At 35.7% G+C, this 27,522-nt stretch overlaps 1 protein-coding gene across 1 annotated transcript; it reads right to left on the bottom strand.

Moving 5' to 3' along the window:
- Positions 1-120: 120 nt before the first annotated feature.
- PEX1 (peroxisomal biogenesis factor 1) lies at positions 121-27,459 on the bottom strand. The gene is made up of 24 exons (XM_026843741.1): positions 27,345-27,459; positions 25,377-25,520; positions 23,498-23,581; positions 23,146-23,260; positions 22,284-23,056; positions 20,723-20,842; positions 18,426-18,549; positions 18,033-18,142; positions 16,652-16,752; positions 15,037-15,169; positions 14,220-14,316; positions 12,987-13,157; positions 11,435-11,589; positions 9,988-10,177; positions 9,623-9,789; positions 8,627-8,761; positions 7,974-8,038; positions 7,031-7,173; positions 6,850-6,953; positions 5,516-5,692; positions 3,726-3,956; positions 1,994-2,194; positions 1,530-1,660; positions 121-568 (listed from the first exon to the last, which is right to left on the bottom strand). The coding sequence occupies exons 1-24, from the start codon at positions 27,363-27,365 to the stop codon at positions 484-486; spliced, it is 3,777 nt and encodes a 1,258-aa protein (XP_026699542.1). The 5' UTR covers positions 27,366-27,459; the 3' UTR covers positions 121-483.
- Positions 27,460-27,522: the final 63 nt, after the last annotated feature.

The following is a 27,522-nucleotide window of genomic DNA, read 5'->3' as shown; positions in this document are numbered from 1 at the left end:
CCCCCCAATAATTATTGTGGAAATACTAGCCTAGTTGCCTACCAATACACATATGAAGTACCACCCTTCTCTAAGCCCTCCAAAAGCCATTAGAGAATGGCTTAATGGAGTTTTTAAAAAACATTTCCACCATTAGATGTTACAGTTTATTCAAACACAATCTATTTGTGGTGAGGAAATAAACAAGGATAGGAAATAACTGTTAGGTCTTGGCAACTATAATATATTGATAAAAAGCAAAATTAAAAATTTTATGGGATAAACTGGACAGAATGCAACCAATGTTCTCTCAAAAATTTAATATCAATCTGAAGGAAGACAATTTTCTTCAAAATAAAGTGTGACAATTTTAAAGCATTTAAGTCTAAAAGAAACTTATCTTCAACTGCTGCATTAATAAATCTGTATGAATATAAATAATCTGATTTAATCACATTTGTCATTTCCAGTTACAGCTTAACAATTACAAGCAAATACAAGTTACTATGCTAGAGTCATTTTTTGTCCTGGTCGGAATGTTGAGCCAACTTGTCCTTTCCTCTTCTTGGGATTCTGAAAATTATCGTACCTGGAAACAGAAAAAGATATTAGCAAAGTCTTATGAAATGCCCTTGTTTGCATATGCCTCTTAAGACACACATTAATGCAACACAGAACTACAGCTGTTTATTTTTATGGAAATGAAGAGTGCATGTTTCCTCAGACCTGGCGACCTGGAGCTTTCATCCACAAACCCAACTCAGAAAGCTCTCTGACCCACTTCTCTTCTTCTCCCCTTCTTCCCTTCTTCTCCTCCCCTCCCCTTCCCTTCCCTTTTATTTTTTGGGCAGGGTGGGGAAGGTGGGACAAGGAACAGAAGTGGAGAGGGTGCTATAGGCTCCTGGGAAGCACCTCTCATGATCTGCCTTTCCTGTCCCTTCCTTCTCTCTTTCCCCTGCTGTAAGACCTGCTTATTTGTGTATTGGCTGAGGAGGGCAATTCCTTAACAATCTTCATGTCAGAAGAACTCCTGGATGAGATCACAGAACATCCCGATGCCAGTTTCCAGCTTTTTCACCCCGGTCATTTCCAAGTTGAAGGAGACACATTCTCCTTTTCAGTATGTTTATACTTCTGCAGATTATTGCCTTTTCCCAAACACGGCAACTACAAAGACCACTACAGAGCCAAAGCCCAGCAATTTGAAAATACAAGGGGCAACTACTCAGTGGGAGAAGGAAGGACCTAGCTATAAAACTTAGAGAATCGGTGCCTCTTTGTACTGGTATAGCTCTTAACATAATAAAAGGGTCTTCTGGTTTATGATTAGAACTTCTAGGTCCGACATTAATAAAAACAATAAAAGGCAATGCACTGGTAAAATATCTTCTCCTTCCCAGTATGCAATTTAATATTTCTGAAAACAACTGCTGTCAGAAGCTATTCAACTCTATTGCTGATTCCCACATTAACTTACTTTTGTGTTCCTGATGAATAAGGAATGTGAAGAGACCAAATCTCCCTAATTAACTAAAAAATGTAATACTTACAGTTCAGTAAAATTCTTCCAGTCATCTTGGCTAATGGATGGTCTTATACCCTCAAGTGCAGTCATCAGGTGGGACTGGGTAATAATTAAAGTGTTCTTGGCAAGCACTGACTGATTAAAGGTGCTGTCCTCCTTGAAAACAGAGCCATGAACAGACAATGAAAAATTACCACAGAAACATAGTGCCATGAATATCAGTAACTCTGTAACCTCATTATTACACATACAGACACTGTAAGTACAGTCACAACTTCCCTCCCGCCATGTTAATAACACAGAAATAACTATTTAGTTCTATGAATGTTAACCTCTGGCTTATTTTCCTCAAACTAGGTATCATTTATCTTTGCTATTTTTGTTACATTATATTTAATATTATCGCAGAAATTATTTATTGAAATACCAAGAAGTGTGGGAAAACAATAGAAAAGTGTTAAGACTAAAATATCGAAAAAACTGCCATACTCCATTCTTGCTTCTGTAATTGGCTTTAATAGCACTGATTTCTGTCCTCAGGTGCTCTATTTGCTGCTCCTGGTTATTTTCCAGGGAGTCTTCCTGAGAAGTTGTTCTAAGCACTGGAGGTTGTGACAATGCTGCATCTCTCTGAGTCACGCTGGTAAAATCATGGGTTATGGAGCTTGGTCCAGACAAACACAAAGAGCTCTAAATTGACCACAAGAAGAAATACATTAACTCATTATGGATCCAAAAAAAGCAACTCCACCATTAAGATTTAGCCTACAATTCAGTATAAGCTTGCTTCCACTGGTAAAAAGTGTACTTTCTCTTAAAAATCTATCACATACATAACTTTTTGAACAGAAAGGTTTAGGTTAATTTGCCAAGATGTGTTGGGAAAAGTATAAATTTGAAAACGAAGTGTTTCATGTTTGGAAAAAATCTAAATATTTTTGCAATGGCCTACCTCAAAAAGAATAATGGTCTACTAAGTCCATTGTTTTATTTATGGATGAAAATCAGTCATTCTGAAACCTGAGCAAGTTTTTGTAGTTAACTTTGGAATGATTCATAATGTAAATATTCATCACCTCCAAACTCTCTGTGCACTTAATAAAATATGCAACTTTCAAATTCAACAGCTTTAAGAGATCAAAGTCCTTGTAGCCTTGCTGAAAAGCTTTCACAGTGAGAGGAAAATTGAAGTCTCTAAAGATACATTAATTGAACACTGCCATCTATAATGCAAGATAAAACATACAAAAGCAGTGTAGCAGTCAGTAATTAGTTCTCCAATGTCAAAGTAAGTTGTTTTTGGCTTTAAGAATAAATGCAAGACAGTTTTGAAAACGAGTCTAACAACTTTGATGACTATTATAGTAACAGTTCTACAACACATCTTGAAAATGAATTCCCATGGATCACACGCAAACTCTCAAGTCTCTCTGTAGAGCCTCCCTATCCTCATGCAACTCAACACTCCTGCGTACCTTGGTGTCATCTGCGAACTTACTGATAATATACTCTATGTCCTTATCAAGATCATCAATAAAGGTGTTGAACAGAAATGGTCCCAACACCGAGCCCTGAGGAACACCACTGTGACTGGCTGCCAGCTGGATCTAGCTCCATTGACCACCACTCCCTGGGACCGTCCATCCAGCCAGTGCTTGACCCAGCAGACTGTTCACTCATCCAGGCCATGAGCAGCCAGTTTTACTATGAGAATTCTATGGGGAACTGTGTAGAATGCTTTTTGAAAATCCAGGTCAACAATATCCACTGCTTTTCCCTCATCCAACAGTTCAAAAAGTATTACTTACTTTTTGAAAGCTGGATGGTCATTGTTTAGTAATAAAACGGAGTTAAAATATAAATCACCACCAAAAAGTCAAAAACTGTTTTAGTAATAAACGTTGGAACGTAACAAGCCATTAGACCAGACAGTAAGATCTAGTATGAATGTAGTTTGCCTGATTATAAGGTATGAAGCAGTGTTTTTGGATTTTGATTTTAAAGTCCTGCAAAGTTGCAGAGAAGTCCATATTGTATTTTGCCAGATAATATCTTTTCATATTCTTTCCCATCATGGACCACAAGGTATCGGATGAAGACAGTTTAAAGGACAAAGCAGACATAACTGTAATTATAAAACCATACCATTTGCCTAGTTCAGTTTTTCTGCTTCACAACTGAAAATATTTAGAAAATTCAAAATATTAAGCAAGTAATTTACCAGTTCTGAAGGAGTTCCGTTTCCCAGCTCTGATTCATAAGAGCTTCCAAAATAAAGACGATACATATTGGACCTTGGATCTTCAGGAAGCAAGTCAGACATGTCTAAAGAAATAAGAGACTGCTCTAGCCCTGCTTCTCCATCTGTTGCTGAATCATCTGAGCCACTGCTGTGGTTTAGAAAAACCATGGAAGAGAGACTGAAGTCACTATCAGAACTAGAACCAAAATCCTGTGACAAAGAACAGAATAGAACATTAGAAGTGTTAACTCGTAACTAATTGTAATCTGAAATACATTTAAAAAAATCATACACAGTGCAAATTAAAGTATCAATTTACATTTGATTCTAGTAATCTTTCTCTGGGTGTACATTTCCACATATTTCGCTAAAAAAATCCAATGCCTTTAAGCAGAATTTTCTGTCTTCATGCTAGAAAAATAATTTGATAAAATTTTAAGGTTTTATTTGTTTGCTTTGAACTGTCTCAGTCTAACAGCAAGTGTCAGGAAACTTCATGTACAGTTCTGTGTATCACTTCTGTCTCAAGCATTTCCTCCAAGCATTTCAGTATCTCATGTAAAGTGCTCTAGGAGATTGTGGTGAGTCTACTTCTACAGTGCCTTATTGCTGTACTCCTCTTCAGCCATAGGCAACACATTTTACATGCTGAAGTGGAAATCACAGTTGTTGCTTTATACTGGTGTCTGCAAACCTTTTTGATTGTACACCAAAAAATTTCTGAGTGCACTCCACCAAATATATGCATATTTATTTATTTTTAATTTATATACATGTACTTTTGAAGTTTTAGTGTCTTTTTCCTGCACCCTCAATGGTCTGTCTTGTGCACCACCAGGGGTGGTTGCACACTACTCTGGAGACCACTGCCTTAGACAACAACCTCCTCTACTGACAGATAATCATCGGGTATCCTTACAACTACTTACTTACTGATGCTGCAAGTGAAGAGATTGTTAGGGAAGATATGCTGGAGATCCCTCCCAATACTAAGAGGTGCATCCTCAGAGCCCCATCCCTTGGTAACAGCTGGGACATAAAGAACCCAAAAGGTCTCTTTGCTTTTGCATCCCTGTCCCAACCCTTCCCTTCAACCTCTAAGCAGTGGAACCCATGCCTGACCCTCTCCAGCTCGAACCATACGACAGGCATTAGAAATGTGAAGAGAGGTAGCTGAATAGAGGCTAAAAGAGGAAAGAACCTGTCAGTCATTTATGGGTGGGATCCTGGACCTTGGAAGTGCACGTATTAGCGCGTGCCTGGAAGATGAATCAGACCAGGCTACTTCAGATATCACCATCCTCTCTCTTCTCTCCTGACCTTTGATCACAGTCTGCTGGAACAACTCAACAAAACCCATCAAACCCATCAATTCCTTGCTTCCTCCATCATCCAAAATGTGCCACCTCAAAACTGAATTTGCTAGATACTCTTAAGAAACTCTGAGTGGGATCCTTCCTACTAATCTGTCAGTCATTTCTCATAACAATGATAAACAGATTTGGCTTACATAAATCTATTTAACATTAAACACCTATCATAAAATGGAAAAAAAAGGGGTTTAAGAAGTATTTAAACTAATTGTTTTACGTTGTTCTTGCCTTTTTCTGCAAACATGTTAAGATTTTAATCCTCTGTATACAAATATAGGAAAACTAAACCTTATTAAAAATAATTTTGGAAAAAAAAAAGGATAAAATTAACTCTTTCAAACATATCCATGTCAAAATAAAAAGAAAAGAGATTTCTTTTGTATGAGTTTTATTTACCTGTGTTAAACCTGAACCTAAATTAGCATGGATTGCCTCTAATTGGGCATTGTACAATAACGCTTTTAGGTCAGCCCCTGTGAACCATTCTGTTTTTGCAGCCAAATCCTGAAAGTCCACATCGTTTGCCAAGGACAGGGAATGACTGAGAGCTTTTAAGATTTCACAGCGTGAATTCTGTAAAAGGGGAAAAAAAAATGTCAGTAAAGCAACCTTGTCCTGATTGCTAGGTAGTGCCTTTGGCCCTGTTACAAGCAACTTCCTATCTGAAGGAGGATCTTTTTTAGAAGATACTACCCTAATAATAGTACATATAAAACATACTGTACAGTAATCAATCTTTAAAATACAGGCATACATTTTGTTACATTTCTTAAAGAGTCTAAGAGAAACTGTATGAAATGTAGTATACTGAAAAATATCTTTCTCTAAATATCAATATCTGGAATTTATTTATATATGAAATATTTAAAAATATGAAAGTGAACTCTGCTACTTATATGTCCTTTTGCAAAGAGAAGTATGATGAGAGTGAAAAACTTCTGTTTACCTCCTGAATGATCATACTCTAAACCAGAAGTTTACCAAAAAAAAAAAAAAAAAAGGGAGTATATATCTGTATTCTTAAGGCACAGGATCATCTTCTTCATGTGTGTTTGAGAATTAAATGATGTGGTGTTTGTTAAATGTGCCAACCAATCTGAAAATGAACACTATTTTTTTCTCATAAAATGGGGAATCAAAGATACATATTGTACAGCCTCAAAGGCCTGATCCAAAACCCACTAATCAATGGGAATTGTTCCTTTCCTTATTATTGACAGATCTGACTTAAAAAGAACTTGAATATTCTAAATTAAATGTGAGTAAAGAATAGTGGGGATCAACTGAATTTGGAATAGAACTGCTCTGAAAACTGCAGATAATTCAAGAGTTGTGTTGGGAATAGCTATAGTTCATCACTTCAAGCAAATGGCAGATCCACCAGACTGATGATAAGATGCAGAACATGATAAACACTACCCGGCATCCAATTTCTTTCTGCAGACTAGTTTCTTTCTTTACTTTATTTTTTTAAATCAGCTATATCCACAGGAACATGATTCGATCCTGGAGATTGTGGTAAACAGCCTTGTCTTTCCCCAGTTTTAAGCAAACACACACACTGACACTAAAATCAGTGAATTTATACGGTTGTGTAACTGGAGCTGGGCAATGAAATTCACTGTTGAGGTTTGAAATGCCACTAATTATAAAGAAAAGGAGAATAAAGTCCGTTAGTTTGATTTTTTTTTTTTAACTTGCCTCTCATGTAAAACGTTTTGTTTCCTCACCTGATCAGGAGGTGGACAATACAGGCACTTATCCAGCCGACCTGGCCTTAACAAAGCAGGGTCAATCAAGTCTGGGCGACTAGTAGCAGCTAGCACATAAACCCCTTAGGAAAGTGCAGAAAAATATCATTAACATCTGCTAAACTTTTGCATAAAAAGGAGCACACAGATGAATTACTACCTTGTAAGCCTTCCACACCATCTAGCTGAGTCAACAGTTGGTTAACTACTCGGTCAGTAACTCCTGTGTTGTCATGGCCTCGGCGAGGAGCAATAGAATCAAACTCATCGAAGAAAATGATACAAGGCTTAGCTGCCTGAGCTCTAAAAGGTAAAAAAAAAGACAATACTTAAATTCTGTTTAAGTTTAGGTCACAGGTAAAACTGCTTAGAAATATTAATTGCTTTTTGCTTCAGAGAACAGTTATGTTTAATGATAGATGAGAAAATCTGTTTTCTGTAGAAATTAAGAGGTTCTGAAGAATTGGATTGCAATGGAATCACTGCTCATTTTTATGACACACCTTTCACTCACTTTATAATTTCTGAAGTACTCAACTGTTGTGTTAATATACATGAAAGCTCTAAAATCCAATCACTGCAGACGAAGTCTTGGCTTATGTACAACTAACACAAAGACTGCCTACGCTGTAAACTACACAAGAAGCAAAGGCTATGCAGGATATGGTTTATGTTAGTGAACACTGAGGGTCAGTAAGGACAGATTTGTTAAAACAACTGGCACTAAGGACCTCAATACCAAGTCTAGTATGATCCTATGTACTGAGTGTTCATTACTAGTTGGAGCACACTCGGCTGTCTCCTGGAGTCATCTGAAAGGAATTCAGCATGTGTTTGCCAAGACAGTTCTGTGATGTGAATCAACACACTGTAAATGGGGAGAACTGGCAGTTCAGCTTCCAAAATGCACTCCTGATCTGAGCTAAAATGCTCAGTTCTTATATAATGATAGTTAAGTTGAACTTGCCAAGATTCAGCATCACTAATTATTTCAGATGCTTTTATGATCTGACACCATGTCTCTCCTAGGACAACAAAATTATTTCCTGGAGGTTCAACCAATAAAATTCACTGATAACCTGACCAATCTTTACAAAGCCAACCTGTTAAAGATATCTCGAACTGCTTGCTCACTTGCTCCAATGTATTTGCTGAGCAGCTCTGGTCCCTAAAAAAAAAAACCATCAGAAAAGAACTTTCATGATATGTTTCTTAGTTTGGATGTGCAAATAATGTCAGCATAGATTTTATATACCAGAGTGAATTTTCTTGTAACCAAGAATGGTATCTCTGAATAGAAGAGCTGAGATGTCTAGATAAGCCAAAAGAATCTTTTAAGGATTCCAACTTACTTTAAAGTAATAATTTCCATTTTTCTACTATAACAGAACATGTGTGATGGTAGCACAAGCAACAGCTTATACATATTTTGAAAATATGTTTAAAATGCATTGCTCAATTTCATTGTCTGGTGGAAGCAAAATCCAGGCTCTTGTTATAAAACATGAGAAACTAAGAACATCTCATTAAATTTTGTAATTTTGATTAATAAATAATTATGAAAAAAAAAATCATCTCAGTAATACAACTCTGAAGTTCCAGAGGTCAGATGGTGGGATATCCAGAGACATACTGAATTTTAAATGTGAGTTTCTTACTTTGGTGTTATGACCTCACAAGCACATACTTCCAGGTATTGTTAAACTATTTCATTCAATTAATAAAATGAATCAATTAATCTTCAAACTCTTGCTACCTTGATGCTGATGAAATTCATTCCACTCTCTCGAGCAACTACTCCTGCTAATAGTGTTTTTCCTGTTCCAGGTGCTCCATACAGCAAGACTCCTGATCTCTGTCGTAAGGGCAGGTTTGCAAATAATTCTGGATACTGGAAAAGAATTTCAACAAGACATATTCTAAAATATGTAATTATTCTGCAGTGTACTGTAACATCACTGATTAGTGTTGATTTTTGTCTCAATGGAATGTGTCTAATTTATTTTATCCACATTATTATCACAAGAGCTCATCTGGACTCTTGTTAGTTTACCTGGGGCTCAAGTGGGTTCCTAGGTTTCATAGATACTTAAAATACAAACAAGTGGCATTTTCTACTAAGAGGAAACAGGACAGAATAGGGATAGACTAGAGCTTTATAATGTCCATGTTGGCACTTCTAAATTCCTATTTTAATTATTAACTGATATGATTAAATTATGTAAGTATACAGTAAAAGTGTTGGTCCATTATACAGAAAACTGTTCAGTCATTTCGTTGGAAGACTGAAATGGATGGCTTATGTCAGTGCTGGAAGTTTTAAGCAAGCAAGGCAGAAAGGCCACAGTAAAATAAAGGGGAATTGATGGATTTGCATTCATCCAAAAGAGAATACTTCTCTAGCAAAAGCACTGCAGAAGGCAGCTGGAAACGTTATCTTTACAAAGTCTAATAATAAACCCTGCCACACAGAGCATAGCAAAGATGATGTTAGCAATACTGCAGTAGTCTAGAGCAACACTTGATCTTTAGAAATGCACAAGCCATTGCCTTTAGTATTTGGAAGAAGGAAGGGGAAGGAGAAAAAGTCTTCCAGTAGCTGAAGACAGCTGAAGGCTGGGAAACTACAAAAGTAGCTTAAAATCATACCTGTTGTCTTTTTGTCAAATACCATGTCACACCTTAAAAATAATTCTTCCCCTACTAATATTATATACACAATTCAAGCAACTAATTTAAAAGAACTGGGTACCTTTGCAGGTAACATGATGGTATCCATAAGTATTTGCTTCACATCTTTTAAGCCACCAATCCTGTCCCAGCCAATGTCTTTAGGTTTATGAAGGTTGACATTTCTCAGAGCTAATGGAGTAAAATCTTTTAGAGCTTTCTGAAAATCTGTAGTTGAGAGATTCAATTCTGCTTAAAGAAAAAAACCAACAAAACAAAACAGTCCTGAACAAAAAAAAACCAAACACAGCCTACCAGTAACAAATTTCTCACGATTATATAGCAACTAAATACATTTTAACCCCGGCTTTTTATTTCTGTATTATTTCACCGGTTCTCGATAACAGAAGTAAGACTATGAAAGAAGAGATTTTGTTGTCAACATACCACCACTTTGAAAAGCATTCTGGTTGGAAACACAGGCATGAATGGCACGATCAACCAGCATAGTAAAATCTCTAGCAACAAAACCTTCCGTTTCCTTTGCAAGACACTGGAGGTCCAGATCAGAGAACTTCTTTATATCAGAATTCAATTTCTTTTTTATTATTGAATACAGGATTTCACATCTTTGCTTCTGAAAAATAGAATTGTGCAGCAAGTGTATACTGAGTTTAATATTAATATAGATTTCAGAAATTCAGAAAGTAAATACATAAAAGTCACTATAATTTCCTTAAATATTTAGACATCACCAAACCTTCATATGACAAAATCTGAGCAGGCTTGAATATAAATAAAAGTTAGCTCTTTAGATCAATTTCAATAAATCCACCCATTATATAACTACAAACGTTTATCTTTCCACAGCTATCTTAAAATCCAGCAATAATAATGAAACAACCCTCCACCCCACAGATTCTACTGTTTTACACCCATTTTTTCTGTTTTACAGGAAAAGGAACTTCTTTCATTTTGCTGATATAAGCAGAATATATTTGAGATTATATATATCGCATTAGCTAAAACACATCAGATCATTTGGTGTCTTTTGAGATCCTGACGTTTCCAGTGATGCCTCATGCTTATTCATGCATTAGTATTAAAAATTAAAAAAGCAGACTTGCAGGAAGTGGGAGAAAGTTACACTGTATCTAACACAGGATCCCCTCCTCAGTGACTTTTAATAGCTAGCCTGTGATGCAAGACAAGCAGGCAGGAACACCTCCTGTTAAATACAGTTGCCATATTGTCATGTCATTAGGGCATGCACAAGTACAGTGTCTGCTTTCTCCTGCAATGAAGTTATACTGTTTATTCTTCCCTCTATCCATTTTACTTTTCAAAATGGACTATATTCAAAAAGTAGAGGGATATAATTAATACAGAAAACTAACTCAAAACTCTCACATAAAATTAACATTTAGTTTTAATAACATTTAAAAAATACACATTCTAGGAGCATACTTATTCCTGCAAGGAGTGAATAAATTTAATCTCATTTCTCTAACTGTAGTGACTTACATGTTTCTTCAAAGCTGCTTCTCTAGAATCCCCTTGCAGGTAACAAGGAGACATGCGTATCTCACCTATGTTAGACAACCTGACTCGTTTTACATGGAACTGAATGTCCTCTGAACACATCCTTCTCTCACCACTGAAGATAAGGAGAGTGGGGCCAACTGGGAGTTTTCACTGGATTACTTTTGGTTTTTTAAACTTTATAATGACAGAGTAAGTTCTGAGGTATTTAAGTATCTTGAAAGAACTTCTAATGTTTCCAGATTTTTTTGTCATCTTTGGGTGTAACCTACTATTTTTGCAGCTGTTCCAGTACTATATTTGAGGCTGCTGGGAAGGCAAACAACATTTTAACCATTTTACCTGAATTTACCTGATCTGGAGAATGGATACATTTGAAGCACTGAAATATGTGAGTTCCTTGAGCTGAAACCAGGGAAGGATGTAGAGAGTGTTCAGACTGACTTGTGGCAATTAATGCAATCAAACTTCCCATGGAAATAACTTCTTTTATCAGATCTTTCAAAACTAAACACAGAAGACATTTCTCCATGAATTGCAAAATAACAAAAGATTCTGCATTGCATAACAGTAATTTCTGCTATACTGGAGATCAGCATTAGGACACACAAAATATAACATCTTATTCTATATCTGTTTTATTCCCATGTTTAGAGGCTTTTTCTAAATTAAAAAAATAAAAGATGTATAGTTGTGTTGTTTTTTTTTTTCCTAGGACAGTACCTTCCGTTAATAAAATTCCATCAGAAGTGCTCTTTAAAAGCTAAATTTGTAACATCTCTGATAATGTCTATCACAGGATATTAAACAGGGATTTTTTTTATGTGTGCTATGATCGCTGTTCTAGAATTATTCTTCCCTCCATACAAACAAAAAAGGGAAAGTTGCAAGAATAAAAACAGATACTAAGCCTAGAAAATAACCAATCTAGGAAAAAATAATGTATGAAAGTCAAAGAAATTATGGATGCAAGGTAGATCCTGATGGAGTTATATTTAAAACTCTAAAATTCTGTTGTATCCATTATACCTGTAAATAATAAGAAACATGAACAATTCTTCAAGTAACTTAAGTGCACATTTTAAAAAAATAAATTATGGTACAATTTTCTGACCTTCAGAAGTAATTTAATAAAAAATTACAGTAACTCCCTCAAACTGAGGTAAGAAATGGAAGATACATGAACAGAGGTGAATACAGCTAAAAAAAAATGATATTAATCTTCATCATTTAAATTTAATTTTATTTTGCAACTTATCACTGACTAGATTTTAAGTAATAAAAGGAAACTGTATACAGGATGTCAAACTACAATTGATAATCTTATTTTTAAAATCTATGGATTGTTACATTGTAAAACAGTTGTTCTACAAAGTATCCCAAGTAGGATGATAAAGAAGTTAGTACTCATCTAAAAGAAGTTGGTTCTGAACACTGATAAGTATCAAATTTATGTATCTCTGTAATTATAAATAATAATTATGGAAAATGTGATCAATTTTGATATGTCAATTATAATATTGATCTTATAAGTAATTATCAGTTAAAGATTCATCTGTAATTTGCAAGCAATTGCAACCTATTTGAGTGCATGAGAAAAATAAAAAGGAACTGAGAAGCATCTGCCACTGGCAGTGGTACCGACAACAGCCATTGCTATCAGCAGTGGTGGTGCATGTACCATTGGCAATGACTACTCCAAGCTCTGAGGGGACCGTTTTGATTCAGCTAGTGGTCCACAAATGGTCTACAAAGTCGTAATTTGTGAATCCCTGCCATGGAATAACACACAGTCCAGAGGCAATGATACAGACAGATCCGTCCATGTAGGACAGTACAACTGAGGTGCAAGAAATTCCAAGATGCATTATGTTTTTATCCAAACACAGGTAGCACAGTATTACCATAAGCAAGTCTATTGCTTTGAATCATTTCAGGGCTGTTCTCATGCTCTGGTGTAGAAGGTACTCCAACAATGTGATCAAGATCATCCATCAAAAGAATGGATGGTTGTCTCCATGCTGCCTCTAAAAAAGCTTCTTCCACACTTTTCCTTATGTTTGCTAATCTTTTTCCTAAAACAGAAACACAATTTTAATGACAAAACATATCAGGAAAAAAATCATCAAACTGACTACATCTTGTTCATATAATACTACAATGTTTTGATTTGTGTAGCTTAACTTCACTCCTATAAATCCAGGTACCAAGATTAAACCAGAGTCAATAGTCAGTGAAGAAAAAGAGTCCATACCTTCTACCAAAAAAAGTACTAGAAGGATCCACCTGTCCTAAAATGAAATTCATCATCTTTCACTAACCACTATAGAAGCCTACAGGTCTAATTTCTAGACAGTTTAAAACAGAACAGTATCAGCAGCACTCTAAATTAGCTAGTAAAGAATCCTGCAATTGGAAGAATTTTTCAGAGCAAAGGACCTTGCTCTTTATCAATCTTTCCCTTTTTCTCTGGAGCAAGGAGCTTAGTAGGGACTTCAGAAAAAATAGTACAGCCATGCAATGTAAGGGCTCTGTAACAAAAAAAGCCTTTTTTGTCTTCTTACATCTTTGCTGCAAAATACTTATTTTGAACTCACAAAACCTAAGGATTCATCTCATCATCATCATCACTCATAATCATGAGTGTTAGATGACTACTGCCAACATACACTAGGTTAAGTATATATGCCATCATAAATCAGGTTTCAGCTGGTTGTTTGATCCTTCTTTGGTGCCTGTGTCATTTTTTCCACTGATTAATACAGGTATCCTTTAACACTTGTACTTTTTCAGTGTAACACTTGTAATTTTTTAATGTAACGCTCCAGCTAGCACAGCTGAAAAAAACAGTTCAACTTGCAACTTCTTCCTATTTTGTAACAATCAGAAATAAGTACAGCAAGCATTGTTTGAATTTGGTGGTGGTACATGGGACAGAAACTCATAGAAGTGTGAAATAAGCTTACGGCAGCTGTATTTTCATCAGACTGTTAAAGATGCTCATTGCAAGGCATCAAATATCCTTGCAAAAGCTGTAATAATACTAGAAAAAATGATTCAGACTAAATATAGTGACTTTGTAATTATGCTTCATCATACAGCAAACATTTAAGAGTAAAAAAAAAAAATTATCATACCTCTTAAAGCTTTACAATCGATTACTTCCACATGGGCATCCAGTCTATCGAACGCTTCTCTGCAGATGGCCTTTGATAATGCTGACTTTCCACTTCCCTACAAAAATAAATGCGAGCTAATGTAAATTGACAGAACTAGGAGTTTTTGTCAGAGTATACACCAGTTAACAAGCTGGGAAAGCTGTATGCACACTGGTTTTATTCCTCACCGAAAGTAGATACATGGTCTGTCTTTATATCATTTGGTAGAGACCAAAGCCCTAGACAGAAAGAAGTATCAACAATTTCAGTGTGGATACGTCCACTAAGGGTAGTGTTGTGATTCCACTGAGTTCATGTTAAGACACCTTTTATTTTCAGTAGAATATGGTATTAAATGGATCACCATAAACGCCAATGGGAAAATAAGAGTATCCAACTCCACTACCATTTTATGTTAGAACACAGGAGAAAATATTATATTCTTATTTTCATGCAAATATTTCAGCGAAAAGAAGCGTTTCTTATAGTATAAAAATAAAGTAGATTAATCCCCTAAGGGAACAAATTGAAATGGCACTGGTTGCAATCCTTAAAATCTACATTATATATACATGAAATCTGAATATGTATTGATGAAGTGTGCACAAAATCTGTATACAAATATATACTGTTTTACTGAATTAACTCTCTTCAGTTAAATGCTTTTTTTGTTTTCCAGCTTGTTCTTTAATTTTTTGGAATTTGCATGGTATCAAAAAAACCTAATGAAAACAGTTTTGTAACTATGGAAGACAATCTGGGAGGGTTTGCAAATAGAGAGTAGCAAAGTGTGTACCTTTCCTCCTGTGAGAAGCACCCCTCCACTTCGCAGTCCCGCAGCAACAGCAGCCAGCTTCTGAGATAAAGGACGCCCCAGAAGACTGTGACTTACGTGTTCAAAGGCAGATGTTCCTAATTTTTCCACTCCTCTGCAAAGCAAATAAAACATTAAATGGCCTAGAGTATCATCAGTACACACAATGTAAACAGTAATAGCTTGCAGCACGGTGAAGTTTCAATGCTGACACGTTGTGATGTACTTCATGTTTTCAAGAAAAAGCTAAAGACAATTCAATCTGAAGATCCTTTATTCTGCAGTGGTGACACAGGGGCCACAGACAGACACTGCAGAACACCCCCACAATGGAAGGGTCATCCAGTCATTATACTCCATGAGGTAGGTCACAGAAGACAAAAGCTAACCATCTTCTGGGGCTTCATCTATTTGAGTGTCTGAGTAACAACCTACTAAAAATGTAACAAATTGGTAAAACAATGGAGCCTGGGTCAGAAAAATTCTCAGCCTTTTCAAAATAAAATAACACATAGATCATTTGAAGACATCCTTATCCTTCACTGGTTCTAAATCTTTGTGACTTTCAAGACACAAAGCCTTTCAGGTCCACAAACAGCAAGGTTGTCAGTTTTGTATTTCAACTTTAAACAAAAAGTGTTTTTCCATGAAAAATGGAATAAACAAATGAATCCTGGTTTCTAACATCGCTATCCTACAACATCCCATCCCTACCACACTACCCTCATAGTAGTTCCCATTCCCTCTTCAATAATAATATGCTCAGTTGCTTTTCACAATGCTTCATTAACATCCTCACTGCCTTTCACCATGCTGATAGCATACTACCACAATACTCCAAGTCCCTCATATCTTCTCTGCCCCATCCCTACTTCAAGTTTGCTTACTACACAGCACCACTGTCTTCCCTCATACTCCTAATCACAGCTTTACATATTACTTATTTGCTGGGAAAAATCTAGCATGTCCTATGGCTAGTTCCAGACTACACCTCTGCCACTGACCACCTAGCAGGTTAACCAAGCAGCTGTTGAGCTTACATTGCTCATTTTACCAGTGGAGACACCACTCTGCATTTCTCTCCTCAGCTGACAATTCTGATAAAACTTGTAGGAAATAAGTTTCTTTGAGACCCATGCTATTAAATGTAGTTAAACAAGTAAACAGGTTTAAGTTAAGGGTTGACAGACAGACTGCAACGTAAGTTTTGCTTCATTTGGAAACCTCAGCCTAAACAGCCCTAGTATCCCTTACTGCTACATAGAGGTCTGTTTCACACTACTTAGTACACCAAGAGCTATTCAACTATCAGTATTTCTTCTGAAACTTAAGCAGTTCTACTGTCAGACATAGTGAACTTGTCAGTATGCGAGTACCTTCAGTCACATCAAGTTTTCTATTCACTGCAGTAAGACTATTCAGAGGACAAAATTAAACATCTACATACACTAGGATAAGGTCTGAACCTGACACAAGCCAAAAGACGTAGAAGTTTTTTTAGATCTGGCTTAGTTTTCGAAAAATCTGCATTTCCACCAATATTATTTTTTTAAAATTCCCATTCCCTCCCAGGTTTTCTACTATGAAAACGTCTCACCCTAAATCATTTAGTTTGTGGTAAGTATGGTTCCTGTCTGTGTCACACATAGGTGGCTGGCTGTCATCGTCAGCTGTTCCAGTTACAGGATGTAAAAGAACCTAAAAGAAAGGAAAGAGTTAGTACTTTGCATTAAATATAACTACAGAAGAAGGATATAGAAGTGACTAGCCATTTTTGGAACTGTGTAAAGAAAATGTTACATGTATGCTTTGCTGAAGCTTACTGCCCTTGGAAGAAAGCTGCATTGTTAAAATGGGATACAACTATTTCCAAAACACAATTCAATGTTTACAGTAATGTAACAACCTGTGATTAGATGTTAGGCCAAGTGCTCTTTATACCAGACTGTGAGGCTCATCATCTCTCTCCCTACCAGTAACTACTTGAGGCAAGATAGTGAATTAGATCAGGAGTCTGATCTGGGTGAAAAGTAACCTGACAAAACACCTGGCTTTTTCACCCACATGAATTTTTCAGTCTAGCTCAGTCGGGAGCTAGTATGGAAAGCTGTGCAGGCAAACAGGGCTAACAGAGAGGTTCACAGATAAGGATGGGCTGGTAGGAGATGCTGACACTGCTATTAAGAAATGCATTTCACCTTTTCATTTTAGTACCAGTCACTAGCACAACTTGTAGAAGTCTTCTTGTACTTCTCTACTACCAATAGAAATAAAGGTCTTGTTTTACTTCTTTCTGAATAGGAATCCTAAATTTTGCAGGAAAATATCTATTCTAAATAGTCAAAACAGGACACCTTATTTCTCTGCTAAAATTTAACTGTATCAGTTTAAAAACAAAAAAATGTTATCCCACTCCCATAAGCATAAATGTGGAGTCATAGGCACTGGTTCAACCAGAATTATTAATGAAAACAGTAAAAGTAAATGGAAATATTTATTCTCCTGAAAAAGGAGACTGAAGAAACAGATGCACATAAACTATGTAAACAAGAAGGCAGTGTGTGCTTGGTAGGTTTGACTGGGGAATATGTCTCATCTTTGACAGAACAAGGTACCATTCCTGCAAGATACACTGTGAAGTGATTTTACAGTGGCTTAGGCATTAAGGGAAAGAACAACTAAGTATAAGGATAGTATGTTCGAACTTGGACAGTACTGAGTCTCTTCTGCTCTAATTGATTTTTCTCAGAATTATAGACTATGAAATTCAGTAACTAGTGTGACATGCTCATAATCTCACCAATGCTGAGGCTATAAATAACATATAAAGAATACAGATATTTAATGAATTTAAGGAACCAGCTGTCGTTACCTATTTTAAAAGGGAAACCAAAATACATTATATATAAAATGAAATATATTTTTAATCAAATATAACAATTTAAATTACTTGATACCTGATACTATGTGATATTTACTTGTATATTGGTCTTTTGCAGCAAACTGGGACTCAGCATAAAAATATTCTCAGACTTATTTTCTTCAATATGCGTAGGATGCACTACGCTAAGGAAAAACTCCTCTGTTCCTGTAGAAACCCAAGGAACAACTATTAAAATTCCAAATAAAGTCAGTTTTTATTCCTCACAACATGAAACAGACTAGTGTATTCTGAATTACTACAATATAATCCAAAATGAAAGAATAAAAAAGGTTAATCATTATTACAGAATAATTAATGCTTACAGTTTTAGGGTAAGAAGTATCTCTTATGCCAAATGCTGTATATGGAGATTAAATAGCATATTGCCTAAGTAAATTCCATAATGGACAGTTAAGACAGTTATAGCACAGGACAGTATTATCCTTACTTTCTTTAACAGACAGATGTATACAGTCTGTGCTTGTCATTACCCACGGGAGATGATCAGTAGCAGAATCCCGCAGCCAAGAACTGAAAGCAGATTTAACATCATCTTCATGTATATCTTTATGCTAAACAGGAAAAAAGAAAGAGGGAAATTATGCAAACCAAGGTGTTATTAAGTAAAACTGTTTTCTTCCTACGCACAAGGCATTTGTTTCTCTTACGGTAGCAGAGAGATGGAAGAAGATATAACAGTTTTATTTAGACAGAAAGTAACATTTTGCCAACAAACATCATTTCTATCAACTGCTCTATGGAAAGCATCTGTCTAGCCCTTGCTACAGCAACAGCTGAATCTTCCACGACCTCTACAGTTTTTATCTTTGGAACACTGATGTGAGGGCAAGGAAAAGCTTTTATTCTTCTTTTACTTATCTGAATTGCCAGATCCAAGAGCACTACTCAGGTTTGAAAAAGCACCCAAGATATGCATCAGTATTGACCTGTCCCTTAGTTTGGGTGCTCGCTACATCCCTCTCTTCTCTGTGTACTCTGATTCCTACACAAAGAAGCCTGGGCTCAATTAGATCAGGGGCACCACCACCAAACTTCAACAAGCACACAAAGAGGTCAAACAACTTACCCCAGATCACCTAGACAAACTGAGTAGTTAAAGAAATTCAGTCTACATCGCATATACCTTGGCTGAGTTCCTAATCACAGAAGCATAATTCCTGTCCAAAAAAGGGGGAATCAACCGAGATTGTGGAAGCAGTGTTCAGAAATAAAAATTAAAGTTACTGTCATATTTCTTACTGTCTTTGTCTGGTTTGTTCCAAGAACTAAAAAAACCTCAACTGAATTAGAAAGGGAGAAATCTGTATTTAAAACATGTAAAAGCATACATAACTACTTTGTACAGTGGCATACTGAAAGGCACAGACTCCCCTGGATTATGGAAAAGGAGAAGACGACTTCTTTCCCACACTGTACAATTTTAGTAAATTACTGACAGAATGCTCTTAACTCCAACATAAAAAAAAAAAAAAAGAATTCAACCCTTTCTCTGTAGGTAGAGAAACTAGAGTACTGGGGATAAAGAACAAACCATACATAAGCTCTGCCATGACATGAAGTGCTGTATTTAAAGTTTTGAGGGGCAGCTAACATGGGGACCAATCAGTCCAGTGTCGTACAGAAACAGGCATATGGTATGTTATAAAGAAATACGTCATTTCAAAGCTCATCTGACAAACTGTGAGAACTGGTACAAAATATGTTCTTACTGTCACATATCCTCACTCAGAAGACTGGATATGTCTCACTTACAGAAAAACAGAGGGGTTCAATGATATAACTCTTGAAAATTAAATCTTTAGCATATAGGGAAAAAAATATCAGCATTATAAGGAACTAAAAACCTAAACAGCACATAAAAAAATTGTAAAAATTTTACCGCAATTATATGTCTCAGGAAATCCACTGGGCACTGCAATGTTTGAAGAGTATAAACATGTCTTCTCCCAGAACACTTGAAACAGGTATTTCCTCTAATGATTATTTCTTGGTTTTGTTTTTATAGTACTAAAACTTAAAATTTGCTATGTTGGAACCAGTATTAATGTACTGCAGATGAAGGTCTGATGCAAAATTATTATTGATTATTGTTGCTATTTTGAGGGGAAATTTTTAGGCTTGAGATCTAATTAAACACAAAATGCATCTTTTCCATACCAATGCTATTTCTTCTTCATGATGTCAACATAATTTTTAGTAAGGAAGACATCAGAAGTTTTCACAATTTGAGAAATAATGGAAGACCCTATGATTTAAAAGGTACTATATGGCATTCCTCTAATAGCTTTGGGGAACTAGGAGTTAAAATTCAGAAGTTCTATTTCCTCTACCCTCTATAACCTCTGCCAGATCCTTTAAATAAGAAATTGCTACAGATAACATGCTAAACTATTTGAAATACTTACCAAGAGCAAAACAAAATTCAAGGGATTGATGTTTGTGGTATCACTGATCAAAATACAAAATAGTATTACTAGGTAAGCCTTGTTTAAGTGAGTCATAACATCTTCTTAATTTAAATGACTTATATAGTAAAAAGAAAAAGCAAGGAATTAATTAAAAATAAATTTCTTTGGAACGGTGTCATAAATGACAGACAACTTCCAAATTATCATCTAACAAATTAAGACAAATAAACATTGAAGAAAAGCCCAGCCTTGACTAAAGCAACATTATCACTTTTCCAATATAAGAACAAATACATGACCAAGAATATCAACTCACTAAGTTCTGTTTGGGTTGCAGTCTAAGAGATACGGGAATTTTAGGAACAGATTCAACTGACTTAATTCGGACTGTTGAATGTATTTCAATATGTAGTTTTTTTCTCAGACCATCTGGAATCTGAAATATTTAAAATAAAAGCAAAGAAAAATGAAATATCAGAAAGTAAAATAGTTATAACATTGCCTATATAGCAAAACATCAGTTTCTTTGTCACTAACAGAACCTCTACATTTGATCATCCATCTGTTTATTCATTATGTAATCTGCAAGAGAATTAAGAAGGAAACCATAAAATGGGTGGTGGCATCTAAATCATGTTCTCTCCTGCACATTTCTAATCACCTTTTATCCTATATGTGAAACTGCTCACTATAGCTGATTACCTACTAACTTCCTTAAATAAAACCCAAAAGTTGAAAAAGAATTAGGAGGAATTCTCAGAACATTGTAAGAATGCTTTTAGTATAGGATAAAAACAAAACCTCTACTTTTTATTCGCTGATTAAAATTAATTTTACATGGGCAGGTAAAGATAAATAGGCTATTATACAGATCAGAAGTAAGTGCCTCTGCAGCACAGAGGGAAAAAAATCCAGACTCCCTAAATAGTAGTAGTCAGTTTGCCCTTTTAAAAAGGAAACTACTTTTCAAATATTCTACATTATTTTAAATGTATATCCAAATTGAAAACAACTCATAAATGCCTGTTAAGTCCAAAAGACTATATGGTTGCTGGCATTTGGAAAATTATGTCTTTTAAAAGATTTAGTGGTAAAGACCACTGCCAGCTCTTGGTCTCACTCTCAATTAAAAAAATAAAGAGAACGGTGAGTTGTGTAATGATTTGGAGTGCATTTTATCTGTTTTTGTTGATCCCACATGTGCTTCCAGGAAAGAAAGAACATAAGCAGGCTGTAGTTCTATCAGAACAAGCTGAAATGTCTGTGTCTGCCCACCAGGACTTGTGGCACCTTACAAAATAGTATATAAAAACTGAAATAGTTTAAATTATATAAAAGCTAGTTATATGACATTATGGTTTTAAAGATTTATTTTAAAGAGTATATAAAAGCACTTGTAAACATCACGTAGCACTAGGATATGTGATCCCATTACTTTACAGTCTGATGACACCTGAAGTCAAAAGCACATTTTAAAGTGGTAACTGATGAAAAGAATCTCATTATGCAGTAGTGAATGTACATAAGTAGATACTTTCACATTCTTATTAATATAATGGCTACCAACAGATTTTGAAGGAAGTATAAATTCCCTACAGAAACACTGAAGAATTTTCCTCATTTGGTGAAAAAATGCTGAGGATGCAGAAACCCAGAGGACACCATACATCTTGGAGGATGATGGTAATGTAGTCCAGCATGAGATGGCTTAGCAAAGCACAGCTCTAGTAAATATTATTTGATTCTAGTATACTCTACTTGAGAGCTTAACACAAAGTCTATATCCCAAAACTGCATGATAATTAGCCAGCTCCACAATTATCTAATAGAAAATATTATCCAATAAAAAGCCCAAAAGATAGCGTGCTCAAACTGACCCAAACTCTTCCAACATGTAGGGCTTCCCCACTGTGGCCATACTCTATGACACTCTTTAGGTCTTCAAATCCATTCCAAATGATTTGAACAACAGATCCCTCACTGGATGCTTGACTGCTATTAGAATTAGAATTATTTTTGTCTTGCGTACTAGTCAAATGCTTTTGCTTTTCAAATGGCAGATTTTGCTTTGCTTCTTGATGACGCTGTCTTGGGGAAAGCAGCTCATTAATTTTCCCATAAGATACTACAGGATTTGGATCCAAATCAATAAATTCTAAATTCCATGGGAAAACATGAATGGCATTGCATTTCAGAAATGCATGACTGGCAGATGCATTCTGTACGCTGGGTGGCTGGGACTGACACACTCTAAAAATGGAATCCATGTGAATTAAGTTCAGCAGCTTGTCTTTGAAGGTGCTCACTTCATCTTTATCACACAAAGTCTTTTGTTTCTGCTCAGATGTGTGAGAGAAAATGCTCCCTATGAGATTCCATATATTTGGGAGAACATTTGAGCCAAACATTACATCTGCACCAGCCTTACTCTGTTCAAGGACTCCTGGCTTTAAGTAAGGTTGTTTGGCAAAAGGATCCTTTACTGTTTCTTCTTGCTCCATGTTATTTTTCACAAAATTTTTGAGCAAGATGTCACTTTCTGTGGAAGGCGTGCTGGTGATATTTTCCTCAAGTTCACGTGTTTTGGGGCATATCAGAAGCTCCGTGCACGGTTCTAATTTCCCATAGGAGGCTGCTGGCGTAAGTGTACCTGCGTGTGAACAAAGCAGGTCAGTGAATGCATCCACTCTTGCAAAACAGCTTACTCAGGGTGCCACAATAGCCTTCACCGTTGCTTACCGATTTTGATGTAAACATGAGTGTGCTGTTCAACCCATACAGGAAAGATGGCTTCTGGAAACACTATTCGAATCTGGTCGAGAAGATGTTTTTCAAGAGAGGAAGCATGCAGTTCCTGGGGTAAAATGGTATCATAAATTACACACCACATATATTTTTAACATTTGTTTGAAGATAAAAATTCTATGTCTTTTTCTAATATACCACTTGAATTACGAAATACAATTAAACCCCACGACATTTAGTATTTCCTTAGAGGCTGAAAAGAATGGGGCATTGTGCAAAAAACTGCTTCTGTCAGAATCTGTCATCTGTAAGAAAAGGACGTGAACGGTGGGAAGAGTGTTATTACCAGAATTTCCCAATCATCTGCTGAGAGTGGTTCCACTTCTACTTGCTGGCAGGAGGAGACGTGGGAACAGGGTTCAAGAAATACCTGGCAAAAGTAACACCATTTCAAAATATTCAACTTCTTATTTTTAAACATAAAAGCTCCATCTTTAATTCAACTAGAAAACTGACATCTTCATGATACATTTTCACTGTTTTGAACATACGTCTTCTTAATGACATTAGGTAATTTGTAAGCAGGAGATGGATATTAAACAGATTGGAAGGGGATTGTATTGGGCATGTTTGGGGACTTCAGCAAACCATGAATGGAAGTGAATGTGAAAAACATCAAGAGCTTTATCAGCTGATAACAAACAATTAATTTTCAACGCATGACCACATAAACATATCTGAACTTTTTAATTTTTATTTTTAGATGTTCTGGGCTTTGGAATGCTGAAAAATTCACTGGGTTGTGCACAAATTTAGATAAAGCAGAAACAGCTGAACAAATGAGGAAAAAGTACAATACAAAGGTAAAACCAGTTTCTTTATAAATGGTTTCACAGGAAGCAGCCCCGCTTCCACAAGCAGTTTTAAGGTCCTGTGTATCAGGAGGAATGATAAAAACTATTGTGGCTTAGGCTTTTCAGAAAGCATTAAACATGTATTTCAAAAGTAATTTTTTACCAAAGGTTCCACTGGACAGAAAGTAACAATTCTCAAACAGTATCATGTAATAAATTTTTAAAAAAACTTAAATTAATTTTTTCTTGATATAAAACTAGTTACCTGTCCTACAAGAGATTAATTTCAGGTCAGTTTTTATAAAAGTAACAATTGATTTTAAATTAATCTAGGTCCTCAGTTTGAAGCAAAAGTTGAGAGAAATAACTTTTCCCCAACATGGTAAAGAGCATATTATTATCAAATACAGAAACATGCAATTCCTGAATCCAAAACAATGACAAAACTACATAATTATTAATTTATTTGATTGTACAGATGATTATTTCCAGGCAACACTGGGTGAGGTTTTCTTAGGCTTCCTTTGTCAATTGTTCTTCTGTTGAAGGCCATTAGTTGGTAGAATTAAAAAGAGTAGTTACCTTGCCACTGAACTAGTAAAGTTCTGCAAATAGATACAACATTTTTAGAGAAAATATACTAATAAAGTAAACAAGGTAAGATAATACACTGCTTTGAGCCACACTTTGATGTCTTCTATTTTGCTGAATAAAATTTTCCGAATGAGAGAATAGACATATATGAATATATTACACAATAATGTGTGTCGTAATACTTTTCTATTCTAGTTTGTTTAAATCTCTTAACTATTAATATAAAAAGAAACAAGCTTTGGATGTTGAGATTTTAATAGTCCCACGTCAGAAAGTTCTGCCTGCCTCTTGGGGACCTCTTCAACTTCTGTCCAGTGGAATAATCGTTTACAAGAAGTTTAACACAGAGTCCAAGAGTAAGAGGTCAATTTAAACACACATTCAGAGAGGACACATGGGCACATATGGTGAAGGGAGAAAAAAATGAATTAAAGTTTAAACCCTAAATAAGTCAAACAAGAAGAAATATGCAGTGTTAACAATTACCTTAAAACAATACGAACTCAGGGAAAATATTCCCAAGAGATAATTCCTAAATAGTTTAATTGCTTAAAAAGGAATTTTTCTAAAATTAATGGCACTGTAGATGGCGGCTCTAATGCTACAAAGACCTACCTACAAGCCTATCATAACATTATTTATGAGCAGATATAAATGAAGTAACTGTCTAAATACATGAAACAAGAAGGTCATAGCTAACTTGTAAATTACTACCTTCTCAGGTATCTTGCAATATACTCTTTATTTAAATAAGAAAAAAAAGGCTGTATTTCAAACCTGTTCTCCATCTGTAATGCCAAGTTTCTCTGCTAACTGTCTGTTAATCTCAGCAATATTTTCACCCTTGTGTCCTCGATGCCTGATTTCCATCCAGCTCAAAAATATAGGTTGATGACCACAGGATACTTTCACAGCTTGGCCCTATGAGTTTCGAAGAAACGAAATAAATTAACATCAAACAAGCTAAATAAGATGACTATTAGTCAACCTAAACTGTATTTGATTAGAGAAACCAAAAGAATTGAAAATACTTTATAGATTTTGCAAGCCCTATTTTAATTAATATTCCCTAACAATAACTTGCAGCATTTACGACGTGTTAGTAAAGGGTATTTCTATTAGCAATGACAGATTTTTTTAAAATTCTGGCAGACTGTCCAACTTCTTATTAACCACAACCTCCTTCAGAATTGTCTTCATATTACCTATTTGCACAGCTCTCAACACAGAAGTACATGTTGGTTTCAAACAGCTTTTAAATTTTATGGACTGTTTTTAAGTAAGGAAAATAATTCATTTTCCCTTCTTCAGTACTATAGTCTACCAAACAAATATCTTACAGAAATGTGTACCTATGCATTTCTATTTCCCAGCTGAGGAAAAAACATAAGCATATGCTTAAACATGCATTGTAACATTCGCATGGACTCCAAGAGTGCTTTCAGGAGCATGGGAGTATTTAAAGTAAGTCAATCAGAAACTCAGACCAAAATGATTTTATCATTCTGTTACAGAACTGCTCACCTATTTTGATTCCAAACTGAAGAATCTTAATATGTTGTCAGTTTCCATACAAAGAGACTATACTCTACATTGTATCACTCAACTAACATTTTCTGTATTTTTTAAAAAAAATTACTATTTTTATGAAAATCTGGTGACCACAATAATATCCACTGTGGATGCTCGACAGATTTACTTGTTAACATAGTGATGTTTTCTGTTTCGTTCTCAAATGTATCCTAATAATTTAAAATATTTGACATTTTGTGAACTCAAAACGTTTTCAGAGAATATCCACAATGGTTCAAAGATCCCTTTATCAAAGGTACTATTTAATTTACAGGACTTCATGTATTCACACAGACAGTCTCTCCCAGAGTGTCTTAACCTTCACAAAATGTTGAGTTTCGTAGACCATTTGATCACCCACTTATCTAATACCTTCTGCAATTAGATTTAGCTTTTGATTCCATTTATTTTTTTTATTTATTCAGTGTAATTTATTAATATAATTATTTATCCTGCTTTTAACATTTTTATTCAAGAGTTTGCATTTAATATGCTGTATCTATCAAGATTTTTGAGATCACGTATCTTCAGTAAAAGCAGGAGCCTGCCATAACTAGCTGTGTCCAGAATGACACTGCAAGACTTCAAACCAATTAGACTTCTTTTTCCTCTTCTCTTGCCAGCAAATTTCTAAAACATCTAGAAACCATAGCAGAAATTAAGCTAACATTTATACCGGCTTTCTTGCAACACCACCAACCTCCTGCTACTACCCCAAAGGAAAAAGAGCAGGTTTATACAAGTCTAGATAGATGATTTTGCTGTTGAGAAATGTCCCTTTTGGCCTTGGGAAATTAGCAGATTGCACACGCTGGGTGAGGCTGGCCTGGCTGAGTGGGGCTTTGCCAGAACTGTGGCCACCATCCTCACTGATGAGCTTCGCTCCCATATTCTCATCTTCACCTGCTCGTTTTTGCCATTTTTCATCCTACCCATTCTGCTAGTGGATCCGTAATTCTTGTGTTCATCGCACAAGGGATGCAACCAGGCTTTGCTCTTGTTTTCATGGGTGCAGTGTTATTTAAAATCTCAGATGCGCTTCCTGCAGCTGAGCCATGTACTTAACAGGGCTCTGCATGACAGGAGTCCCTTTCAATGAAGGAATATCTAGTGAAAGATTTATGGTACGCCGAGAATGACGATTGTGCCTGCATTTACCACCTTACCTCCTACCTGAAAAATTAATTTACGCATTATTCGGTTAATGCTGGTGAATTACTGCGGAAATTGGTATAAAATACATAGTACTGAGACACCGATGCCAAGAGCCCCAGACTGCGTTGGGAGACACACTCCCACCTTTTCCGCGTTTTACTACGAAGGACGGTGACATCCCCGAGCCCGCCCCCCC

Source organism: Athene cunicularia, assembly GCF_003259725.1.
Source record: "Athene cunicularia isolate RWA chromosome 2 unlocalized genomic scaffold, athCun1 chr2_part1, whole genome shotgun sequence".
In the NCBI taxonomy this organism is placed as follows: domain Eukaryota; kingdom Metazoa; phylum Chordata; class Aves; order Strigiformes; family Strigidae; genus Athene; species Athene cunicularia.
Note: the sequence above shows the minus strand (reverse complement) of the source record. Positions and strands in the feature narration are given on the sequence as shown.